This window comes from Schistocerca nitens, chromosome 5, assembly GCF_023898315.1.
Source record: "Schistocerca nitens isolate TAMUIC-IGC-003100 chromosome 5, iqSchNite1.1, whole genome shotgun sequence".
In the NCBI taxonomy this organism is placed as follows: domain Eukaryota; kingdom Metazoa; phylum Arthropoda; class Insecta; order Orthoptera; family Acrididae; genus Schistocerca; species Schistocerca nitens.
This window is the reverse complement of record NC_064618.1, coordinates 582,916,690-582,942,712: the sequence shown is the minus strand read 5'-3', so window position 1 is coordinate 582,942,712 and position 26,023 is coordinate 582,916,690. Positions and strand designations below refer to the sequence as shown.

The window sequence follows — 26,023 nt, the reverse complement described above, 5'->3', positions numbered from 1 at the left end:
CAATCTGAACAAAAAATCTTTGTTGGGTAAACCATGTTACTTCTGTATGTGAGAAAATCTGCAGTAGCTTGTATCTGGTAAATCAACTGGCAAAAATATTTCCAACTGAAGCACTAAAAATTGTTTGCCATGGAACTGTTATCAATTTCTCCATTATGGTATTCAACTGTGGGTTTCCATGGAAGTATTATAGGAAAGAACCATTAGGTTAATGCATGGACTCAAGTCCAGACAGTCCTGTCATGAAAGCAAACATAAATATTTAACAGTATATTCCTTGTATTTTTATAAACTTATTATATTTTTTCTGAATAGTAAAAACTTAGTAAATAAGTGTAGTGATATACGTAATTATGATACTAGAAGCAAGGATAACTACTTCAGGCAGAGGGAAAAATTAAAAATAACTGAGAATAGTCCTGATATTAACTGGCAGATGTGGTTCAACAAGCTGCCACATGCTATGACAACTTGTGAACCAAAGCTCTGCTACAGGGAGTTAAAAGTGTTCTTAGTAAATAAATGTTTATATTAACTCAGTGAATTGTAATCTACTTGTCCTCTGTTGTAACATGTAATATAATTAGAATATTAAGATGAATGTATGCACCACTACTGTATGTAAGTGTCATCTATATTAAGCGACTCAACCTATGTATGACATTAGCAAAAGTCATCAGCTTGATGGCCCACATGCAAAAAATGCAAATAAATAAATAAACAACAGCAAGAGGACACCAAGTTTTTATAACTCTTGCACTGGGTGCAGAGAGGTATATTTGGATTTATTGATTTGTTCACTTCTTATCTGAACTCAATGTTTTGACTTGTTTCCTGACACCATTTTGATGACCCTTACTAAGTCCTTTTTGTGGTTCAATGCTGCTGGAGGTCAGTGAAGTTTCACACTTAGTAGGGTACTCTCCCACTGAAGAAATGGCATATAGGATGAAGTTCATAAGGCTCACATTGCTAAGCCATCATTATTAGCTATCTACTAGTATCAAATGGTGCAGTGAGGGTAAGTTTTATCAAAACAACTTGCGAACAAGAACATTATTGTTGTCCTCCTTCCTAGTTGTATGTACATTTTTCATAATACATCTGAAGTTACTATTCATTTTTGCCAAAGATGATGTGATCAATTTAAAATTGTTCCTGATATTGTCAATCACTGTCTCAAGTTGAGTACACTAGCTCATATTAATTTGCATTACAGACTAAGATACGTATGTTGACAAAGGTTGTGTATAGATTGGATTATCTAAAAATAATACATACTATTAAATAGCGTAGGTGTTGAAAAAATAGTTACTGCAACCAAATGAGTAATTCAGACCTCAGATTGATGCCTATAACCTGTAAAGGTATATTTTTAGATAATAATAACAATAATAATAAAAAACACATGAAAACAAGTAAAAAAAGAATGAAAGATTATCTTATTGTATTTCAGGATGTTTTATAAATGCAATAAATATTTACAATAATTTATTTTTACATATAAATTACACTCCCTAAAGGCTCAATAACAGCCACCGTGATCTTCAACATCACATTTGAACTACTCTTATAATCATTGTGACACTTTCGTCTGCAAATAATAGAAATCACTGAATAAGTTTTCATTCTTTGTCATGATGAACCATTATACAAATTTCATAATCAACATTTTTTCTTGCCTGTCTTGTTTTTCCCTTTCCATTGTTTCAGCAGAAACATGAATGTGGTTGTAGCCTAAGATCTGTTTATTCATCAGATAATTTGATACTCCATATGTGTCATGCATAAATTATTGATTTCAATTCGATTCAAGTATTTCTTCTGTTGAGCCATTTGCTTCTGTCAACTGTTGTGAAGGGATTGCATCAGTCTTCTTCTCATAGTAAAAGTCTTCTGCAATCTGAAAAAAAAATGAAGAATACTGTTTCATATTTTATAAAACTTTTATGATGTGTGGTAGATCATGTAATAAATAAAATGGATATCAACAAAATAGCATTTAATAAAATATGGTAGCCCATTTCTAATAAAAGTAGCTTTTTGTGACATTATGCTGCATCAAATAAACAATTTCCAATGATCCAGTGTCTCATTAACTACAGCAAATCATAAGATTTTTTGTGGCATCATATTGTATTATCATAGAATGGAGCAATCTGAGTTTCAGATATTCTTGTGACAAAATTCTGGGAACAATTTCTGTTATGTATGACCACAATTTGCCATTATAGTCAGCATATCTTTTTCCTTTGAAAACATTGTCCTTAGAACACACCAGATACAAAAATGAGTTGGAGAAAATTGTTGTACACATGAATCCATAATGTGTGTAATAAACCAGTCAAATCTTAGATGAATTAATCAGAAAGTCTTAATTTTCTGTTGAGTCCGCTCTCTACTTTACATTATTTGCAAGGGAAGTATAGAGTAAATATAAAAATGTTGGAGATTAATATTACTTTGACACTAAGGTCCTTAGAGAACAAACAAAAGATAACACCAAGTAAACTTTAATGTTCATTAGCATTTTAAATATTCAAAGTGTTATAAAACTGGGATTAGCTAAAAGTTTTAAATTTACATTTAGCTGCACATTTTGTGTCTGATATTCATAATACAATGTGTTTATTGTCACACATTTCCACATTTTATTATGTTTATTCTGCAGCATTTAATACAGATAGACAATTATTTTGTCAAATGTACTTGTTGATCAGATATATCCAAATTAAGATTTTTTCTGCTGATTGAAACTGTGGTGTATCTGGAGCAAACAGAATTGGTTCTCTCCGAGTTTTTCCATGGAAGATAGAAGTATTCATGGGATACAGAAGAATCACTGAGGAGGAGAATACATTATGTGATATTCAAGAATAGTTATAAAACTTGAAATTCAAAATACCATATTTAAAAACAGATTAAAACAATCATGCTGAATGAACTAACAAGGAAAAAACAGGATTAGGGTAACTTCATCTCAAATGTTTTGTTAGTAACCTGAGTTACAGAAAACCAAATTTCATCTAAATATATGTTGCAAATGTATACAGAAGGTTCCTATTGCCATGTTGCCATTGTGGGAGGAGAGTGAGTCTATGGAGCATGTAAAAATAAACTCATGTTAACAAATTATGTTGCCTTCATATATTCAATTCTAATCACAGGATAGTTTTCAAAAGACTGTATAAAGATTTCAAGGTGAAGACCTGACAGTAATACACATTGGATTTGAAAATAGTAAAAATAATTACTGGATGCACAAATGTAGGTCACTGTGCTATGATCAGCCATGAAAGTAGAAATTATCATGATATATTATTTATGGTGTATAGGAATGGAAGCAGTGAATATGATTTAGGGAAGTTAGTTGAAAGAGGTGGAACGGGGAGAGGCTTGCAATCAGATGAACACAAATACCTGTAGCCATTAGGATCAGAGAGATAATTTTTTTTAGCTTAAAATCAAAATTCACACCCAAAGTACCAAACCACAGAGCTAGAAGATTACCTCTGTTAAATTAATTTGCTTGCTTCAAATATAGAGCACAACCGAATAAAGTAAATAATTTCTAATTGAATTTTAAAGCTTCTAACAAACTTGTGGAATATGAATGTTTGAAAACTGTTTAATAAAAGAGAAAAAAAATCTGAATGTAATTGGGTACATACTAATACAGTACTCAGATTAATATAATATGGGTTAGAGAGAAGTTATCATACTTGTAAGAAACTGAATATGCATTCAAAATATGTGGTATTCAGCCAAAGTGTTAACCTTGTGAGAAATGGGGTAGTGGCAGCGAGATAGTAGAATAGTGAAATAGCACAGAGATACAATTTCCACACTATTTATTGGTAAGCACAATATAAATCACTTATGTAAACATTATGAGCATATACAGCATACTAACTCTCACTGTGTCATGGGGCAGCAATCCTCCTTTTACTGAGTCAGAGAATTTATGCTACCACGACCATATATTTCCTGAAGTGTTTTCAGCCAAATGAATTGTGAAAAAGTCCTCACTAAATGATGTATAGTCCATCTTCATAGCTATATTAATTAGAGATGACAGTATCAACTTTGCTTTTTCCAATGCAAATACAGTACTTGAGGACCATCTTTACAAAAGTCCACTTGTACAAAAAAAAAAAAATTCAGGAAACATGTTTTAGTGAATTACTTTATTAGTATATGTTGATGAGGCCTTACAAATTTAAGTTTCACAAATAAATCCTAGATACACAAAACAACTATGGGAAAACATTTCTTTATCTTTCAGCGGACTGTTAACCTACTGAACAAATAGTAATTTAATATATTATTTTATTAAGATATTGTACTTCATTGTTTTCATTGTGATGTTCATCACAACACTCTCGGGCCTTCCAATAAAACTTTCGACCTTCTCCTGGTGATATATCAAAAAAAGATCTTTATTTTCCTTACATCACCAGCTTTTTTGATATACACATAGTTTCTTTGTTTTATTAAAGCTCACTGATCCATGTCCTTGAAACAATCTATGTTAGTTTTCTTCACCTCAACAATGATTGAGGAGGAAAAGTATGTTGGTTCAACTTTGCAGACGGCATCATCTTTATTTGTTTCTTTTATAAATTATAACTCTGCTGCCAAACATTTTGAATAATGCATCTCGTTTATTAATCTATTAGCAGTGGTCTTGAAAGCATAGACATGTCAATCCTTGCTCAGAACTGTACATGTACCAAGGTGGCTCAGAACATCATGATAGTGTAATAATTAGGTTATGGTTTCAGGTCTTTTCAACTCCTTTTTAATGATATCAAATATCCTATCAGAGGACATGTAGCGAGTGAGGTAAATATAGGAATGGCTGGGGAAATGCCTGTCAACTATATAATAACTCCCAACTGCTTTGACAAGCCTTACAATATAATAATTGGAGGAAGGGAGCAGTGGGAAGAAAACAGTTCAACACCATACAGGAGACACCATTTGGTTCACTGATGGGTCGAAAATAGACAAAGGTATTGGGGCAGGGGTGTACAGGGTTCAGCGAATACTGGGGGGCATCATCTCTCTAGGAAAACTGGCCTCTGTATTCCAAGCTGAAATTACTGCAATCAAGGCAAGATCTAAGATTGTTCCAGAATGCTACAGGGCTCTGGTGGAGCTAGGGGGAAGCAATAATATAAACCTAGTGTGGGTCCCTGGCCACTCAGGGATCTGTGGCAATGAACAAGCCAACAGATTGGCTAAGATGGGGGCAACAACTCGATTTATTGGACCAGAATCTGTCCTGACAATCACCAAGGCTATGATTAAATTAGAACAATGGAACTGACTTAGGAAACAGTATGTAGGATATTGGACCAAGGTCCATAGACAAAAACATGGTAAAGTAATGATGCCCAATGATGATGATGAAGTCCCATACTCCTTGACAGAGCGTAGGGGACGAAGCGGGAGACCCGGACCCCTGTACTAAGCAAGGTCCTAGTGGAGATGGTTTGCCATTGCCTTCCTCTGACCATAATGGGGTTGAATGATGATTATGAAGATGACGCAACAACACCTAGCCATCTCAGGGCAGGTGAAAATCCCTGACCCCGTGGGGTATCGAACCAGGGACCCCATGCTCGGGAAGCTAGAACATTACCATGAGACCACGAGCTGTGGACTATGAAAACCATGTTTTAAAAGAAGCTCTGTAATCCTGGGATTGAACAGGAAAGAGATCAAACTCATGACTGGACTGATGACCGGCCATGCGATTTTCAAAAGACACCTACACACAATGGGTATAACAGAACAGGACCCTAAATGTAGGATCTGTGATGAGGGTAAAGAAACTGCATCACATCTAATCTTCGAATGCATGGCATTGGAGAGTAAAAGATAAAGAATCTTCAGGACAACTAGACCAGTAGAAATTGTGTCTAACAAAAAACTGGTGGAGGGGCTCCTTGCACTGTTGAAGGGCACTGGTTGGCTTTACTACATAGACAGTGAGCGATACCGCACTAAACTTAGTTTTGGTGCATGCAGTGGCAGTTTAGACCTAAGCTGTTGTAGCTTTCCTGTTAAAACCAAATCAAATCAGGGAGCATGTAACTTAGATATCAGCATTGGAAAATTTCACAGTTTTGTGTGCATGGTTAAATAGGCAGGTAGTAAGTTTTCACAAAATCCTATTTTTGCACCTTTAGAAGTATGCAAATACATATATAATTCATTTTTTCCAGTTTTCTTGTTGTTTTGTGAAAAGGGTCCTCAATTTCTGCATCTCTTATCATAGTATTAGGAGAGACTAATTCATTGGCATTTAGTAGTTTTGGAAAAATTGTACTATTTATGACATAGGATTATCTGATTTTAATGTGGAACTAATGGTTGTCTTATGCTAAATTTCAGGTCGTTGTATGGAACTGTTCTATCAGGCTCACTAGATGCTAAAGCTTGACAAGCTAATAGAGTCTAAGTACAAAAGCAAAATAATGGAGAAAAGGTTACTTTAAAACTGATATTAATCTCACTAGGCTATATGTGGTTGGGCTGGAACACCAACTGAAAATGAAATGACATGATATCTAAGGACAGTTCACCAGTTAACTACAGTAACAGTTCTACCCTTTTTCAAGGAAGCTCCACATCAAAAATCGAATAAACTTGTAAAACAGGAAACTGAGGTTTAAAACTGTTAAATAATAACTTTGCAGAATGAGTTTAGTACCAAGATACACACATTGTAAAATTTCATCAGAAACACTAACAAAAAGGAAATAACAAACAAAACTGATCATTAACACTTCCTCAAAATTCCATTTATTTCATCAAGTGCTGGAAACATCTGCTGTCTGCAGTGTGGTACATTTGCAGTTACTGGTGCAGGGGTTTCTGGACAAGCTAAAGAGATTCGTTTGACATCACTCCACATGTTTCAACAATGACATGTTTTAAATACTCTTGACTTCATTCCTTCATTCATTCTTTATTGACCCACTGAATCATTTCATGTACAGAGAGCACTACATGATATGGGACGAGTCATTATAGTAGTTAAACATTTAAAAATACATACCAAAAATTAAATACACCTAGACTTACACAATTGTATGATAGTTAAAGATTACAAGATATAGCATTATTATACTCACAAGTTGTTTAAAATTAAGGTGAACTAGGTCTAATTAAAATTAAAATTTGAGGATACATTTAAAATCAAATTAAGTACAGATATGCATTACATAATTTAAACAATAGTTAAGATTTACTAGATAAATATAATGAGTACATAATAGTAGATCAATTTTGTAATAGTCTATTAGGCCTTATTGAAATTTACATTTTGAAGATAAATTATGGTACAGAAAGATAAGTGCACAAATATATTACACAGAAAAATCACCTTCCAAATATTCATGTAAGTTATAAAAAGAGTATTTTAATAATGTTGATTTAAGCCTTATTTTAAAATGTGCTGGGTTGTTGATGTTTCTCATGTTTCACAGTAGATGATTATAAGGTTTAATCCCCGTGTGTTTAACACTATCACCATATAATTTGTTGGAATGGGGAAACTGTGTCACCAAGTATTTCGCTCTAGTATTACGCTGGTGATAGTCCAAATTCTGCTTCAGGCTGCCAATATTTAGCTTCATAAAACTTAGTATCTCCAATATGTACTTGCATGGAAGTGGAAGAATACCTAGCTTTTGGAATAGTTGCTTACATGAGCCTCTCTGCTTTTTAAATAACATTATCCTGACAGTTTCCTTTAGGAGATTGAATATTTTATTGGATTCAGAACTGTGGCCCCAGAATATGAGGCCGTATGTTACATTCGAGTGATAAAGAGTGTGGTATGCTGACATTAGGATTTTTATATGTGTTACTTCCCTGACTGACAGAAGCAAAAAACATACTTTACTTAGCTTGGTAGCTAATCTGTCAGTGTGCCCTTTCCAGCTGGATTGTGTGAAATGTTAGGCCTACAGTCTCTTTTGCATTAAGAAGTAGCCTACTAGCTGTAAGCCATGGATGCAGTAGAGCTGTACATATGTTGACTACAGCTTCAATGCGATTATCTGAGTGAGATATCAGAATATTGGTGTTGTCAGAAAAAAGGAAGGTATTGCAAGTCGGTAGGTGAAGAGGAAGATCATAAGTGAACAGGAGGAATAGAATAGGGCCTAAAATTGATTCTTGAGGGACACCATGTTTTACAGTTTGCATATCAGAACATGAAACTGTGTATTTTCCTGAAGGGGTAGGACTTGTGCACTGAGTTCACCCCAGGGACATCAAATCACACAAATGTGCAGGCCAAATCCTTTCATGTCTTCCTGCTGGTTAATCTACTGCTGAAATTATGCGTGATACAGATGGAAGCTGTTGAGCTGTTTGCCTGCAAAATGTGTTCAACACTTTAGAGACACTCACAATTTCTCTGCTACACTCATTTCAGGCATGCTACTTAATTTTTGTGTAGTGTTCCAGTGCCCTTTCAACAATAATTCTTTTGCACATTTGCTGAATTGTCATTCTTGTTGGACACTGTCTGTCAGGATATATTTGTGTGCACAACTCAGCTGTTCTCTTTATGTTCCTTCTACAGTCTCTGCAAAGAAGTACCATATCTTATTTCCATTGGTTTATAAAAGATATTTATTTTTTCAGACTAACAGCACTTCAGGCACATGTATGACAGAGAGGAAATGAAAACTACATGCCCTCTGTGCCCTTTTTATATTCTTATTGCAGCAGTGAAATATTGTTTTTTCACCTTATTTGAAATGATGTGTTTCCTTATAGTAGCTCAGGTTGATAGCATTGTTTATCACAGGTTGACATTTTTTAAGAAGATGGATCCTGTGGGTTGTGTTACATTTACTGTCACTGGCAAATGCTATGAGAATCTTTTTCACACCAACATCGTTCCAACACTTCAACAGCATGGTTGTGTGGGTAGGATAAATTTTATGCAAGATGGCACTCCTCTTCCCATTGCACAGCCAGTGAAGCAGCTACTGCAGATGCATTTTGGAAATGTTAGAATTATCAGCCGTCACTTCCTTACAGCCTGGCTACCCAGATCATTTGATGTTAATCTGTGTCACTTCTGGTTGTTGGATTATCTGAAAGATGCTGTGTTCAGTGCTCCAATTACAAACATAGCCAAACTGAAGGCACACATTGCGCAATGCATTCTGAATGTGACGACTGAAATACTATGATGTGTTGTTAAACATGCTATTTCTCAAGTTCAACTTTTGCCAGCAGTTATGAGATTGTATTTGGAACAGGGATACACACCATATGTTGACAACTGGTATTCCAGCCCAGGCCAGTTTCTCTGGCTTCACAACTCCAGACCAACAACATGTGCCAGTGTTCTTAGGAATAGATGAAACATGCAAAAACTACAGAAGAAATTGAAAATTGACTCAAGTAAAACAGTTTATGCCAAGTGAGAAGATGATTGCTATCAAGTGTTGCAATAAAAGAAAATGTGAACGTTGAGCACATGTAAAACAATACAATTTGTTGCAGAAAAGGGTGGACAGCATATTAAACATGCCTTGCACCAGACTCAAAACAATTAAAAACCAACTTCATTGTTTCTTTTTATGCATCTTATTGCCTCAGGACAGTTAAAAACTGGTTTCATTGTTGCTTTTATATGATTTTTGGCCTCAGGGAAATTAAAAACCAATTTTTCACACATGATGTGGTACGACCTTGTTGAAATGGGTGGTTCACCTAGCTAACAGTGCCACAGCTGTTGAATGCCAAACTTGTGTGGTCACGCAAATTGCACAGTACAATTGGTTTAATGTGCAAATCACACCATAGTTGTTGTACTGCTATTCATTTGTCATTTGTAGCTGAAGCCATTTATGTTATGGTGATCTAGAGGGAAAATTTTTGTTAAATTCTTTTTTGTTTCGATAAAGTTTTCCCCTTCTTTGAAAATATTCTGTTCAAGTTTGACACCATTGCAAGTAGCAGCTCTTTCTTTACCTGATAATTAATCTCTGGATACATGCCTGTATATCACTAGAAAATTGTTGAAATTCTCATAAAATTTCTTCTTCCATATTAAAAAATCCAACATTCAAATTTGAAATGCATTAGAACTTCAATACCTCATCAGTTTTTTTACAGATATAGGATAATTTATGAGTTTGTTGTTTAATTCCTTATTTCAGATGTCTGTGATGCAAACAGATCATGAAATGTGCTACCTCCAAAATTCACGTTTTCCAGTGGGGCAGACCTTCTCAGGTATTATTTTCAACCTAAACTCTTTTCTAAATTATTGTAGGGTTAATAGCTATAAAGAAAGTAGTGGGGTTTAATATACATGGAAGACACACAGCCAGTCTCTCTGGGTCTCTCAGCTATAGCAGCCACTCATTCAGCATTCAGCCTCAGAACTTTGAAATTTCTCATTTTCATACACTTCAATTTGAACGGCATCCTGTCCAATGTAGTCCTTCAGGGAATTGTACAATTTTCTGTGATGTGCATCAGTCACTGCACTTTCAATCCACATTATAGTGACTGGAGATTTTAATATAGATTTCCTAGAAAGCTCATCTTCTAAGACAGAGTTTGCAAATTTAATGCATACCTACAACCTTGTCTCCACTGTCAGTTTTCCCACAAGAACTACTGCCACTTCCAGCACTCTAATAGACAATATCTTTGTAGATATGAGTAAAACTAATCACATCAAAGTTGAAAAAGTCATAAATGGTCTCTCTGATCATGATGGGCAAATACTCACAATTGATAACTTTAATACAAATCAGAACAAAGCTAGTGCACAGTGGAAAACCATTAGAAACATGAATGAGGAAAATATCCAAAAATTCAAATTATGCATTCGGGAGACTGACTGGAGGTATGTTTATCTTGCAAATGATGTTAATACAAAATATAATTTATTTACTGATGAATTATCAGGTATATTTGAAAATGTCTTTCCAAAAAAGGTCTGTAGACTACAGAACAGGCAATCAAGCAAAAAACCATGGCTCACCAAGGGCATAAAAATATCATGCCAGAGAAAAAGGGAACTGTATATAATATCTAGACAATCCAATAATCCCCTGCAGATGAAATATTATAGGACATACTGCAAAATCTTAAATAAAGTCATTAAAAAATCTAAAAGTATGTGCATGCAATCTGAAATTAACTGTTCAAACAATAAAATCAGAACGATTTGGAATGTAATAAAGAGGGAAACAGGTACTGCACCATCTGACAATGAAAAAACTGCTGTCCTAAAAATTAACGATTTGGAAATAACTGATAGTAAACAGATAGCAGACACATTTAACAACCACTTTCTAAGTGTCGCCTCTCAAATAGGTTGCAGTGGTGCCCTTGGGGAAGCTTTAGATATTCTGAAACTTAACCTCCCACAATGATTTAATGATATAAATGTAACACCCATAACTGTTAATGAAATAAAAAAAAATAATTCACTCATTGAAAAGTAAAGGATCTTCAGGTATAGATAACATCTCTAATAAACTGTTGAAAGCCTGCAGTAATGATGTAAGTGTAGTACTTGCTCACATTTGCAACACGTCTCTTTATGAGGGAGTTGTTCCAGAGAGAATGAAATATGCCATTGTGAGACCTCTTTTCAAGTCTGGCGATGCTACAGATGTAAAAAATTATCGTCCTGTCTCTCTCTTAACAACATTTTCAAAGGTTCTTGAAAAGGCAGTGTATAACAGGATTGTGGCACATCTAGATAAACTTAATATTATTAACCATAGACAGTTTGGTTTTCAAAAAGGCGTTTCCACAGAGCGTGCCTTATATTCACTCACAAATGATGTCTTGGAGTCTATTAATAGTAAGAAGTCACCAGTTGGTGTCTTCTGTGACATTTCCAAGGCCTTTGATTGTGTAAACCACAAGATACTCTTGGAGAAGGCCTATCATTACGGAATCAAAGGGCCTATAGGTAACTGGCTAAAATCATATCTTGAAGGCAGGAAACAAAAGGTGGTTCTAAATGGCTGCAACAAAGGATCTCCTAATCTAGTGGATTCTGAATGGGGCAAAATTCAGCATGGAGTTCCCCAGGGATCTGTCCTTGGACCCTTGCTGTTTTTAATATATGTTAATGATTTACCCCTGTCCATTAGTAAAAATTGTGAATTCACAATGTCTGCTGATGATACAAGCATTGTCGTAGATGGTAAGTCTACTGCTGATCTGGAGACTGATGTTAATGATATACTCAGAGAAGTTACAGCTTGGTTTTCAATTAATTCTCTTTCAGTTAATATTAAAAAAACTAATTTTATACAGTTCCACACAAAAAATAAAACTCTAGAAAATATAGTAATTGCCCATGACAACCAGGAACTAGAACAGGTGCAATCCACTAAATTCCTGGGGGTTCACATTGACAGTAGGCTCAACTGGGAACAGCATGTGTCCCTTACTCTAAAAAGGCTTTCATCAGCAACTTTTGCTCTAAGAATAATTACTCATTTTGGGGACATCAACATTTTAAAATCATCTTACTTTGGGTACTTTCACTCATTAAAGAGTTACGGAATAATATTCTGGGGTAATTCACCAGCCTCAAAAAAAATCTTCACTGCTCAGAAGAGAGCAGTCAGAATCATGTGTGGGGTTCCTCCACGAACCTCATGTAGAAAACTTTTTCCACAGTTAGGTATTCTGACCACAACATGTCAGTACATATACTCTCTGATGAATGTAGTTAATAAAGACTATGCTCAGTATGAAACCAATTGTTCATATCATAACTACAATACTAGAGGTAAAGATGATCTACATTTTGAACTAAAAAATTTAACACTTGTACAGAAGGGAGTAAAGTATGCTGCTATAAAGACTTTTAATGCATTGCCTAATTATATTAAATGTACGAGGGCAGTTCAATAAGTAATGCAACACATTTTTTTTCTGAAACAGGGGTTGTTTTATTCAGCATTGAAATACACCAGGTTATTCCCCAATCTTTTAGCTACACAACACTACTTTTCAACATAATCTCCATTCAATGCTACGGCCTTACGCCACCTTGAAATGAGGACCTGTATGCCTGCACGGTACCATTCCACTGGTCGATGTCGGAGCCAACGTCGTACTGCATCAATAACTTCTTCATCATCCGCGTAGTGCATCCCACGGATTGCGTCCTTCATTGGGCCAAACATATGGAAATCCGACGGTGCGAGATCGGGGCTGTAGGGTGCATGAGGAAGAACAGTCCACTGAAGTTTTGTGAGCTCCTCTCGGGTGTGAAGACTTGTGTGAGGGCTTGCGTTGTCATGAAGAAGGAGAAGTTCGTTCTGATTTTTGTGCCTACGAACACGCTGAAGTCGTTTCTTCAATTTCTGAAGAGTAGCACAATACACTTCAGAGTTGATCGTTTGACCATGGGGAAGGACATCGAACAGAATAACCCCTTCAGCGTCCCAGAAGACTGTAACCATGACTTTACCGGCTGAGGGTATGGCTTTAAACTTTTTCTTGGTAGGGGAGTGGGTGTGGCACCACTCCATTGATTGCCGTTTTGTTTCAGGTTCGAAGTGATGAACCCATGTTTCATTGCCTGTAACAATCTTTGACAAGAAATTGTCACCCTCAGCCACATGACGAGCAAGCAATTCCGCACAGATGGTTCTCCTTTGCTCTTTATGGTGTTCGGTTAGACAACGAGGGACCCAGCGGGAACAAACCTTTGAATATCCCAACTGGTGAACAATAGTGACAGCACTACCAACAGAAATGTCAAGTTGAGCACTGAGTTGTTTGATGGTGATCCGTCGATCATCTCGAACGAGTGTGTTCGCACGCTCCGCCATTGCAGGAGTCACAGCTGTGCATGGCCGGCCCGCACGCGGGAGATCAGACAGTCTTGCTTGACCTTGCGGCGATGATGACACACGCTTTGCCCAACGACTCACCGTGCTTTTGTCCACTGCCAGATCACCGTAGACATTCTGCAAGCGCCTATGAATATCTGAGATGCCCTGGTTTTCCGCCAAAACAAACTCGATCACTGCCCATTGTTTGCAACGCACATCCTTTACAGACGCCATTTTAACAGCTCCGTACAGCGCTGCCACCTGTCAGAAGTCAATGAAACTATACGAGACGAAGCGGGAATGTTTGAAAATATTCCACAAGAAATTTCCGGTTTTTTCAACCAAAATTGGCCGAGAAAAAAAATGTGTTGCATTACTTATTGAACTGCCCTCATACAATAGAAAATGAAACGCTGTTCAAAGGTATGTTAAAAAAATACCTGCTCGACCATCCACTGTACTCGTTAGATGAATTATTTTCCAGAAGTAATGCCCTGCCTTAATAATAGATGTATTTAGTCTCTTAGTTATTAGATGGATGATACAATATTATGTTAATGTCATAGTGTTAATGTTATAATGTTATATTGAGAATTGCTATACTAGTTTAATGACAGCTTGTAAATGAGATACTTATAATATCTATATCATTGTATTATATTACTATTCTGTAGCATTAATTGTATTTGTACAATTGTATTGACACATTCCACATCCAGGCGAATCACTCGCATGTACGGATCTATGGAATATGCATACCAAATAAAATAAAATAAAATGCTGCTGTAGTAGTAATAATACTATACTAGTGGCACAGTCTGCAGTTGATAGCAATGTAACTGCTTCTATGGTAAGGCAGGCTTCTTTGTATCATACAGATATTTAAGAGTTAAACAGTCTTACACTGATTAATTTATATTGCATATTTATTACACTGGAAAATATAGTATTATTGTAAAATTCAGTATCAGATAAACCAGAAACATATTAATATGTTACTTGTGATGGAACTGAAGTTTCCAGTGGTTTAAAAGTTAGATAACATTTAAAATAATGCATTTACATAAACTTTTGGTGAAGCACCCTAAAATGTATTACAGAAATTAAAACTAAATATCTCTCAGAAGACTCTGACTCTGAAGTTCCAATTTCACACAATGAAAAACTTATCACTTTAAGCAAGCCAATGATACATGAGATTAATGCTTTGGTACCACATTAGACACGACAACTCTGCTTTTATTCTGTACAAAAGTGAGTCCAAAAGTAATTCTGATCAAAGCACAGTACAATGGCCATTTGCAAAGTGATGTGTTTAATAGTGACACTATAACAGTACTGGTAACACTTTGTCTAACAAGAAACACCTGCTGAGAAGTTTTTGTTTTGGTGAACTATACCTAAACATTATGGAAACTGAAACTGAAAGCATCTATCAAAAGGATAAAGAAAAGAAACCTAACTACTCTTATGTGTGGAACTCCCTATATTTAAGACCAATATGTCCAGCCTGTGGCCCAATTGCCATGTATGGTCCTTGTCAGTGTGTCATTTGTCACCCCTTATCCCTTCAGGTTAATAACACACTTTTTAAACAAAATTGAAATCCGGAACTGCATTCAACCGAAACACATGCAAAATGAAGAAACACGCATCATTCCTGGAGTCTAATGGAACATCCTAGTACTGCATAGCTCTTTGAAGTGTCTTTTGTGTTGAATGGATAAGCAGCTACCAATAAATCTTCAGGTCTATAATGCTGCTGATACTACCATTGAAGAGAAAAGAAAAATAGTATTCAGTCATTTCATCAATAACTTTTATTTTCAGTTACTCTTTGGGACAAATCAAGTACAACTGGAAATTTCCAAAATTTTCAGAACTGAAATGGGGGAGTAATTTTGTAAGAAGGGATGAAACTTTCTGGTATCACTTGGAAATGAACAACAAAAATGTGAAATACTGTTGTCCTAGAATGAAATAATTTATATTTGTGGTAACATTGGAGGCTTCATACTGGTTGCTGGTATTACTACTGGCTGAAGAAACAACAAAATTTTCAAGTATGGAGCAATCATTTCTAGAAGTATGAGTTCCTGAACACATTAATTCAGAAACACATCCATCCAGCCCCCTTCTGGTTCCTTATATCCAGCCAATGCCAGGTGAGGACATGTATGGTACATATCCACTTCCACAGAGACACAACCTATTACTATGGTGGGGTTGCCAGTCCTGAAGGCATTTTAAAGCTGCTGCTAGCTCCATGCCCCCCCCCCCCCCCCCAGCCCCACCTCCCCATTCTCCTCCCCTGGAGAGGAATCTATGCACTCCTTCTGTCTGCATCTAGTGTACATCTCATGGTTAAATGTAACAACATTTTTCAGAGCATTTGTGACTTGTGTAACTGAAGTGAGATGTGGGAACCAGCCCAGAATTCATCTCAGAGGATGTTGAAAGCTGTCAAAAAACCACACCAGACTGGCCTGGACACTGGCCCCCATTATGCATCAGTGAAGCTTATTCAATCTGGGGCTGTACTTGGCTGTCTGTGCAGGTTATTTCAAAAACATGTATGAGCAAAACATCGTGGGATGTTTTGCAATCTGAAATGTTATCTATCAAAATTATTAAATCTTTTCAAGTTTTTAACTGAATACAGTAACTTTAGTTGGGCAAGTTTATGATGGTTGCTCTATGTTGGTAGGAAAAGGAGAAAGTGTGCAAGCAGAAACTAAACATAACTATCAAAAAGTAAAGTTTTTGCATTATTCCTTACATCACCTCATTCTAATTGTGCATGACCTACATGAGTTATCACCGAGGAATATTTTAAATGTAGTAGATAAGTCATAATCACAATTACATCTCTTTGGGGATGTTCAATCAGAAGTGATTTATTACAAATTATTTCAAACTTCTGTGAAAGTCAATGGCTATAAAAGACATTAAACAAATCAAATATTTTTACATAACTTTCTAAAAAATTATGAGCCAGTTAGAGACTTTCCCTCAGGATGGCAATAGCTTACCAAACCAGATGGCATACCCATTGTAATATGCTTGCACTTACTACAAAGCTAATATTTTTCTGTAGAGGTAAGTAAATACTCTTCAGCACTAGAACCAGTGTGTCAGGCTTTGCAGGCTCTGTTGTTTTGTCATTTATTTATTTATTTATTTATTTATCAGTGACTATTTCGTCTCTAACTCATTCACATCTTCTAATTCCATCACTTTTGCTTTTGATGTAAACATATTTACATTACAGTCATGCCTACATTCAGAAGCAAGTATAGCCTACTTTATTGACTAATTTCTGTTGAAGCTTAAATTAACCTGTGTACTGTGGAGAGCAACTTTTTTTAGTGGTCTTGTGTACTCAAAATATGGCATATGTTAGATGGCACAATTGTGTAAGTACTTGGAGTATTCCAGCTTGCATCGATCAGTTTAAAACTTTAAATTAATTTCCATCATACATACTTTGTATTACTTTTACCTGTCCAGTAAGACTTGAAGTAATTTGGTTTCGTTGCCGTAACACTTGTAATGTAAGTAAACAAAGGAAAATCCAGGATGGAATGTAACTATATTAGAGAAGGAAAGTTGCTACTCACTATATAGCAGAGATGCTGGGTCATGACAGGCACAACAAAAAGATTCACACAATTATATCTTTGGGCCATTAAGGCCTTTGTCAGCAACAGACACACACACACACACACACACACACACACACACACACAACTGGCACACACGTCTGCAGTCTCAAACAACTGAAACCACACTGTGGAAGGGGCAGGGAGGGGGAGGGATAGTATTGTGGGGGTAGCAGACAGTGAAGTGCTGTAGTTTAGACTGAGGGCATGAGAGAAGGTGGGGAGGGGGGGTTAAGTAGTAGAAAGGAGAGAAATAAAAAGATATTAAAAGACTGGGTGTGGCGGTGAAATGACAGCTGTGTAGTGCTGGAATGGGAACAGGGAGGGAGCTGGATGGGTGAGGACAGTGACCAACAAAGGTTAAGGCCAGGAGGGTTACGGGAACGTAGCTTGTTTTGCAGGGAAAGTTCCCACCTGTTCAATTCAGAAATGCTGGTGTTGGTGGGAGGGATCCATATGGCACAGGCTGTGAAGCAATCATTGAGATGAGGGATATCATGTTTGGTAGCATGTTCAGCAACAGGGTGGTCCACTCGTTTTTTGTCCACAGTTTGTCGGTGGCCATTTTTGTCATATCTACATACAATGCTTAGCTTGTAAATCACATGACTGGTTTCACAGGTAGCCCTGCCTTTGATGGGATAGGTGATGTTAGTGACCAGACTGGAGTAGGTGATGGTAGGAGGATGTATGGGACAGGTCTTGCATCTGGGTCTATTACAGGGTTATGAGCCATGAGGTAAAAGACTGGGAGCAGGGGTTGTGTAAGGATGGAGAAGTATACTGTGTAGGTTCGGTGGATGGCAGAATACCACTTTAGGAGGGGTGGGAAGGATAGAGGGCAGGACACTTCTCATTTCAAGACGTGACGAAAGCTAATCGAAATCCTGGCAGAGAATGTAATTCAGTTTATGCAGTCCAGGATGGTACTGAGGTAGGAGGGAAACGCACCTCTGTGGCCAGACTGTGGGACTTAGGGAGGTGGTGGGAGACTAGGAAGATAAGGCGTGGGAGATTTGTTTTTGTACAAGGAATAGGGTCACTGTGGTGAGGTTTGTAGGTGGAAGTATCTGACAGCTGTCAGAGTCCTTCCACAAGGTAACCCTTGCGGTTAAAAACAACGGAGGTGGAACCTTTTTGTGCAAGTAGGATTATAAGGTTGGGATCAGTTTTTAGATGGTGGACTGCAGTTCCTTCTGCAGATGTGAGGGTAGTTTGCATGTTGAGGGATTTGTGGAATGATGGTGAGGCAAGGTTTGAGGTTAAGAAATTCTGGAAAGTTAAAAGGCAGTGGTTTGGAGGCAGTGGGGGTGGATCACACTTGAATAGAGGAGTGAACTGAGTTAGGCAAGGTTCAGTATTGGTCTTTGGTTGAGCCTGATTGTTCAGGTTCATGGGGAAAAAGTGTTTCCACTGTAGGGACTGGGAGAAAGAGAGGAGGTCTTTAACAAGTCCTGAATGATTGAATTTGGGAGAGGGGCAAAAGGCGAGACCTTTGAAAATGATTGATATTTCTGTGGGACTAAGGCTTCTGGAGGAAAGGTTCATGACTGTGTTGCGGGTCTGTTTAGGTTCTGGGTTCTGTATGGTGGTGGGAGGGAGTTTTGGAGGGTGGGGAAGAGTAATAGGTCTGCGCAACGCAGGGTTTGTCAGCTATGAGGGGACATGGTGGAGGTTTGGAGGTTTTCATAGAGGTGATGGACAGTGGTATTCTGAGGTGAAGCTAAGCTAAGCTGCTACCATTGTGCTGCATTCTACGTAGGCATGACAACCAACAAGCTGTCTGTCCAGATGAACGACCACACAACACACTGTGGCCAAAAAATAAGTGGACCACCCTGTTGCTGAACACTCTGCCAAACATGATATCCCTTATCTCAATGACTGCTTCACAGCCTGTGCCATATGGATCCTTCCCACCAACACCAGCTTTTCTGAATTGTGCAGGTGGGAACTTTCCCTGCAGTACATCCTATGTTCCCGTAAGGCTCCTGGTCTCATCCTTTGTTATTTACTGTCCTCACCCATCCAGCCTCCTTCCTGGTCCCATTCCAGCACTACACAGCCGTCATTTCACCATCACACTCAGTCTTTTAATTTCTTTTAATTTCTCTTCTTTTTGCTACTTACCCCCCCCCCTCCCCCTCCCCACCTTCTCTCCTGCCCTCCATCTAAACTACAGCACTTCACTGTCCTCCATCCCCACCATACTATCCCTTCCCCTCCCCATCCCAGCCTCCTCCTTACCTGCACCCAGTTGCCACTCCCACCATGCACTGGTGCTGTTGCTCGTAGTGTGGTTTCAATTGTCTGGGACTGCAGACGTGTGTGCAAGTTGTGTTTGTATGAGTATGTATGTGTATGTGTGTCTATTGCTAAGTAAGGCCTTAATGGTCAAAAGCTATAATTGTGTGAATTTTTTTGTTGTGCCTATCACGTCTCAGCATCTCTGCTATATAGTGAGTAGCAACTTTCCTTCTCTAATATTATTGTAATGTAAGTAAATATTCATTGATTTTCTATTGAGTTTGTTTTGTTGAAAACACAATCTATGTATGATCTCCTGTTTCAGGTGTAATTTATAACTGCTTCTGTTAATATGGTAACTCTTCCCTGTATTATCTTAGCGTATATTTTATATGCTATGAATTGCAACATTATACTCCTCTTACTTACACTTTAAATTTCAATTCCATTCTTATATATATTATATACCATTTCTCTGCCACATGTCCATATTTCCAACAATAGTTTAAATGATTTAAAAAGCAATCTTTCACTTTTATGCATATTAAACAGTTTGAATGTAATACATAATTCACAGTGGCTTTCTACATCTTGGTGTTGGTAAAGCTGCTTGAAATACTCCATTGTTATTGAATCTACAGTATCTGTTAATAACAGTGGCAACAAATTCGTGTCTGGTTTGAAAACCACACAAGTGGGTGGTCCACACTACTATTTTTGTGTTACAATGATGATCTACTCCACCACGTTCAGTCAGATATGATACTTTATGCAAAATACTCAAGCGTGAGAGTTTTCTGTAAAACTGATAAAGACTTAATCCACTGTATTGAGCAAACACTGGTGGAAGTAGAGGCACAGCTCAAAAATAATAATTTGAAATTAAATTTAGCAACAACAGAAATTGCATATTTCATCACAAAACAATCATCACAAAGTATAAGTGAAATAATCCATACAGATAAAAAGTTGTACACTGCAAAACGGTATAAAATTTCTGGGTGTATTAGTAAATAAAAATATGCTGTGGATGTGCCTTGTAGTCGGCATACTGAGTTGACTGTATGGTCTTGTGTGTGTCATGTACATCTTACATAGTATCACTGATATATGAGATCCTTATTTTCATAAAGAGAAACCTACAGCTTTTTGATGCAACTACTTCTTCCATCAATATGGGACTAGACAAAAGGAAAGTTACACCTTTCTTCCCACAAAATTGGAGGATCTGGAAAGTTGTAATTTGCTTCATAAGGAAAATTCTGATGGAACAACATCTATTTTGACAGATATTACAGCTCTATAAATCTAGTGTATACCTATTGAAGCTAGGAGTTCAGGGTTAGGAAAAACCCAGAGTAGTAGAACAGCAAACTGTAAAAGTCAATATGAAAAGGTGCTGAAGAAAGAAGTAAGTGGGTATTCTGACTGTTGGCAAAGTGTTGTATAAGGACAACAACATTGTCTGTTTCCTGTCTACTTTTGTCAATGAGCTGCCAAAATCTAAAGTGAAAAGGTTTAATGGAAAGAAGAGAGAACAGAGAGTGGTATCATAAGGTTTGACATAAAGAAGAGAGAACACAGAATGGTACCATGTCCTGTTGTTGTTTCTATTTACAGTTCACATATAGGAAATGTAGATTTATTAGACAGCAACATTAGAATAAGTCACATAAAGATTAGACCCAAAAAATGGCATTTATATTCATTTCTCCATCTGACTGATATAACTGTAATAAGTTCATGGATTCTCTACAAATGTCTCCACACTGATAAAAGAACAGCAGACATGCCAACAAAAAAGATGAAGTTTAGAATTGAATTGGCTCAATTTCCTTGCCAGACTGGCATTGAGCAAAAACGTGTGGTATACCAGCTAGCAGAGATCCCATACAGATCAGTAGTTTTAAATATAAGGGATCATCATTATCTCCAGAGGATATAAGATTAGATCCCTTCAATCAGAGGTCAGTGTGGAATAAGGAGAGAACAAGACACGAACAACCTAAGTGCATGGGGTATATCTTTGTCATATATGAGAAGTGAAAAGCAAACTTATATTTAAAAAAGAAAAATGCCTTTCTTGCATTCCGTAGTATCTGAAGACATGTGCCATTCATCTATTTTCAAAGGTACCAATAATTGTATCATAACTGTTGTTCATTTGGTATTTGAAACTATGCTTTATATGTAAAAATTGTTTATTAATGATGTAAATTTCATACAGTTGTGCATAACCGCAAAGTGTCACATATGAGTGAATATGATAAGTTTCATACAGCTTTGCATAAATGCACAGTGTAAAAAAAAAAAAAAAGTTCCAGTATGTTTAAGAATGTACCATTTTTTACAGCATTTTTCCTGACTTCCTTCTACAGTTTCAAATATAAAATAAAAAATTATTTAGTGTCCTAAAAACAGTGCAGAATAAATGTTTAATGAGCCCTTGAATAGCATAGTGGAATGGGTGGTACAGACCTTTAGAGGTTCTTTGCTATCAAGCGACAAACAGAGAAAAAGTACAGAAACACTTTTTAAATTTTTTTATATGTGTTCTTTTAATCCCTTCACAGTGTATCACAAGATCAGTTGGGGGAAAAAAAAATAAAAAATAAAAATAAAAAAAACTGCTACACCAACTTTAGGACCAACATTGCACAGCAGCTGCTAGAGAGTCAACAGCTTTCTTAGTGCTCTATTTATGGGCAATCATCATCAAGCATCACTCCTATGAGAAGTCAAAAATATGGGCTCATTTCATGAGGCATATCTCTCCAACTGATACGAAAAATGCCCCAAAAATGTGTGTTACACACTACTCAAGGAAGAAAAAAGTGGAAGTGTATCGCAGTGTAGAAATTGTGGCATTGTTCTACTGTTCCCAACTATCATACTAGCACTTCTTCTTCTTCTTCTTCTTCTTCTTCCTCTTTTTCTTCTTCTGCATCCTTGTTTCCTTGTTTTGTCCCATTCAACTGTAGAGTTGGCACTGATTTGTGTGTACATGCAGGGCCATATTTAGGATGTGTGACACTCCTGTGCAGTAATTTATTTTGTGACCCCCCCCCCCCCCCTTTTCCTAAACTTCAGTGCTGCTATTCGTTTAATGACTACCAACAATAAAGCTATGTAATCATTAACTTCAGTTCTAAACTTTACTAACATATTTAAATAGCATATGATGCAAAGCACATGTGCAAGTTAAATAACTAAAAATAATAAAGTAACTACTACAGTTCACCAGCCCTTTTACTGAAAAATCACAACATAAGAAACAAATTTTGACATGATATATCATAAAAATACAAATAAAATCATTACAGTTTAATACCCTATGCCAAAATTACTTCACTAAAATATGAAATTTAGTCCATTCCAAATACAATACCATTTAACTGATCTTACCCAGAATATAGTGAACTTAGAGAAATTAATTCCTTCTCACTTTTGTAATTTGCAAATTCATTTATGACCTCCTGAAAGCCAAACTGATGGTCATGCATGATTCTGTGGCTAGTACTCCAAGATAGATCAGTCGTTCTTGATTTTCTGTTACCATTAGGTAGTTCATAATCTGTTTTAAAGTAAAAGCTGAACAATTTGTTGCTGGTGTACATCTGTAAATCTTTAGTGCTGTGTACAAATTTAGACAGACATCACCATTCCTTTCTTTTTGTTTTAAACAGCAGATAAATGGAAGAGGTGACAACTTCTCACCATGTTCTTTCTTCATAGACAACAGATAGCTTTTAAAATGTACACATTCTTTAACAACATTGTTTTCTCTGTCAGAATTATAGATGGCTTTAAGTTTCTCTGCAGCTTGAGATATTTGAATAACTTCTAGATCAGTGACATTTGAGAGAAAACCTTACTTTATACTCTCTGTAGACATAACTCTCTTCTGTTACCCATCTTGAAGAGGTTGTATAACATTAGAATATGGGGTGTGACGTGCACCATCTCAGATGAACAGATGAAGAATTAAGCAACATGCTAGTTACAATATCTTGTAAGGAACCTGATTACATGGAGAGTAAGGCTGTGTGAAACAGAGAGCAGGCCACCCATTCTCTCAGAGTGCTCTGTTGCCTGCTGCAGTTGATTATGTTCAAACAGCATGGGCATGACGCAGTGGCACTCATTGTGAGTGAGTCAATTGCTTGTCCAGTCTGAATTAGTGCTGGAGGGAACTAACACTATGAATCCTCCTGCAGAGCTGTCTATAAATTCATAAGAGTATGAGGGTGTGGACATTGCTTCAAAGAAACAAAGCAAGTGAAAATCTAAAATTAACATAAAATGACAAGACAACATTGAATTTCACAGTCTTTGCAGGACACTGTAGTCTTGTGAAGATCATTTCTTCAGTTATTTTTGAACGTCTCACAAACAGTTGGAAACATTACATGAGCACCTTTAACCAAAAATCTAAAAATTGAAATGAACAAGATAAAACCCATAGGTTCAGAAGAAAGTCTTGTGAATTTGTTTGAGGTGAGTACATTATTTATGGTGCCAATTGATTCTTCTGTCACTGCTTGATAGAACATTATTTGCAGTAAACATTATTCATGTCAGAAATCATTACTTTATTTTATTATTTACTATAACTATATATTTTCAGAAGTAGTAATAATCCTAAAACATAGCTCTACATAAATAAAATATAAACTGAAAAATATTATCACTACCATGTGCAAACAAGAGTGAGCTACAGGCCAGTCGTCAATCGCCTACACTGAATTGAGTGTACTGAAAACATGTGCTAGCATGAAAACATTAACTAGTGCATACTACGCTTACATACAAGCCCACCTAAAATATGGTGTAATATTCTGGGTAAATGCTCCAACTGCTCTGAGCACATTCAGAATCCAGAAGAGAGCAATGAGGATTATTACTGGGAGCAAACCCAGAGACTCCTGCAAACCCATCTTCAGAAAGTTGGAAATCCTTACACTGCCTTGCCTCTACATTCTTGAGACTCTAAAATTCTTCAGAAAACACATAGTGCCAACTGACCCCAGAGTCGTAAAAAATAATAAAATACATGAACACAACACCAGGAAAAACGCAAACCTGCATGTTATACATACAAACACTCAACTGTGTAAAAAGGGAGTTTTCCACATGGGCCTCCAACTGTTCAACAATCTTCCCACTAGTATTAAGTCCATTGAAGACAACATAAAATTTAGCAAAGCCGTGAAGTCATATTTGTTGTGTCACTGTTTTTACTCTATAATTGAATACTTAGCACAGTAATCTTGCTGTTTGTGTTAAATTGAAAACATTGAGCAATATAATACATTAGGATACTATAGGCTTACGTTAATATATGTTAACATTGTTAAATGATATTTTCTGACATCTGCAAAACACTGTGTACCATCAGATCACATGGAATAAATAAATAAATAAAACAAACTTATGGCTTCTGACACATTTCTATGGTGCTAAAAAGAACATTGGAAGTTTCATACTTCCAAATTTTCAAAGGTGACTTCATTACATAATATGCACTGAAGTGCCAGAGAAACTGGTACACCGGCCCAATATCGTGTAGTACCCCCAAGAGCATGCAGAAGTGCTGCAACATGACGTGGCATGGACATGACTAATGTCTGAAAAAGTGCTGGAGGGAACTGACACCATGAATCCCACAGAGCTGTCCATAAATCTTAAGAGTATGAGAGGATGGAGATCTCTTCTGAATAGCACATTGCAAGGCATCCCAGATATGCTTAGTTTGGTGGCCAGCAGAAGTGTTGAAACACAGAAGAATGTTCCTGAAGCCACTATGGTGCAATTCTGGACATTTGGGTTATCACATCATCCTGCTGGGATTGCCCAAGTCCATTGGGAGGCAAAATGGACATGAATGGATGCAGGTGATCACATAGGATGATTATATAGATGTCACCTGTCATACTCATATCTAGAGGTATCAGGGGGCCTATATCAATCCAACTTCAGAAACCCCACACCATTGCAGACCTCCACCAGCTTGACCAGTCCCCTGCTGACATGCGGCGTCTATGGATTCACGAGGCTGTCTCTGTGCATGTACATGTCAATCTGCTTGATACAATTTGAAACGAAAGTCGTCTGACCAGGCAACATGTTTCCAGTCATCAACAGTCCAATGTCAGTGATGATGGGACCAATCGAGGCATAAAGATTTGTGTCACACAGTTATCAAGGGTATACGAGTGGACCTTCAGCTCCAAAAGCCCATATTGATGATGT

At 36.9% G+C, this 26,023-nt stretch overlaps 1 protein-coding gene across 2 annotated transcripts in view; it reads right to left on the bottom strand.

The window, feature by feature from the left end:
- Positions 1-1,419: 1,419 nt before the first annotated feature.
- LOC126260885 (integrin alpha-4-like) overlaps positions 1,420-26,023 on the bottom strand; it is a 534,755-nt gene continuing 510,151 nt past the window's right edge. The window contains exons 24-25 of one of the 2 annotated variants that reach the window (XR_007546657.1): positions 1,683-1,903; positions 1,420-1,594 (exon numbers count right to left, since the gene is read on the bottom strand). Coding sequence is in view for 1 of the 2 variants with exons in the window: in XM_049958327.1 (XP_049814284.1) it covers positions 1,802-1,903 (102 nt within the window). In the remaining variant the exon portion in view is untranslated. Of the gene's footprint in view, positions 1,904-26,023 lie in introns of both variants that reach the window. The other variant, XM_049958327.1, reaches the window with a different exon arrangement.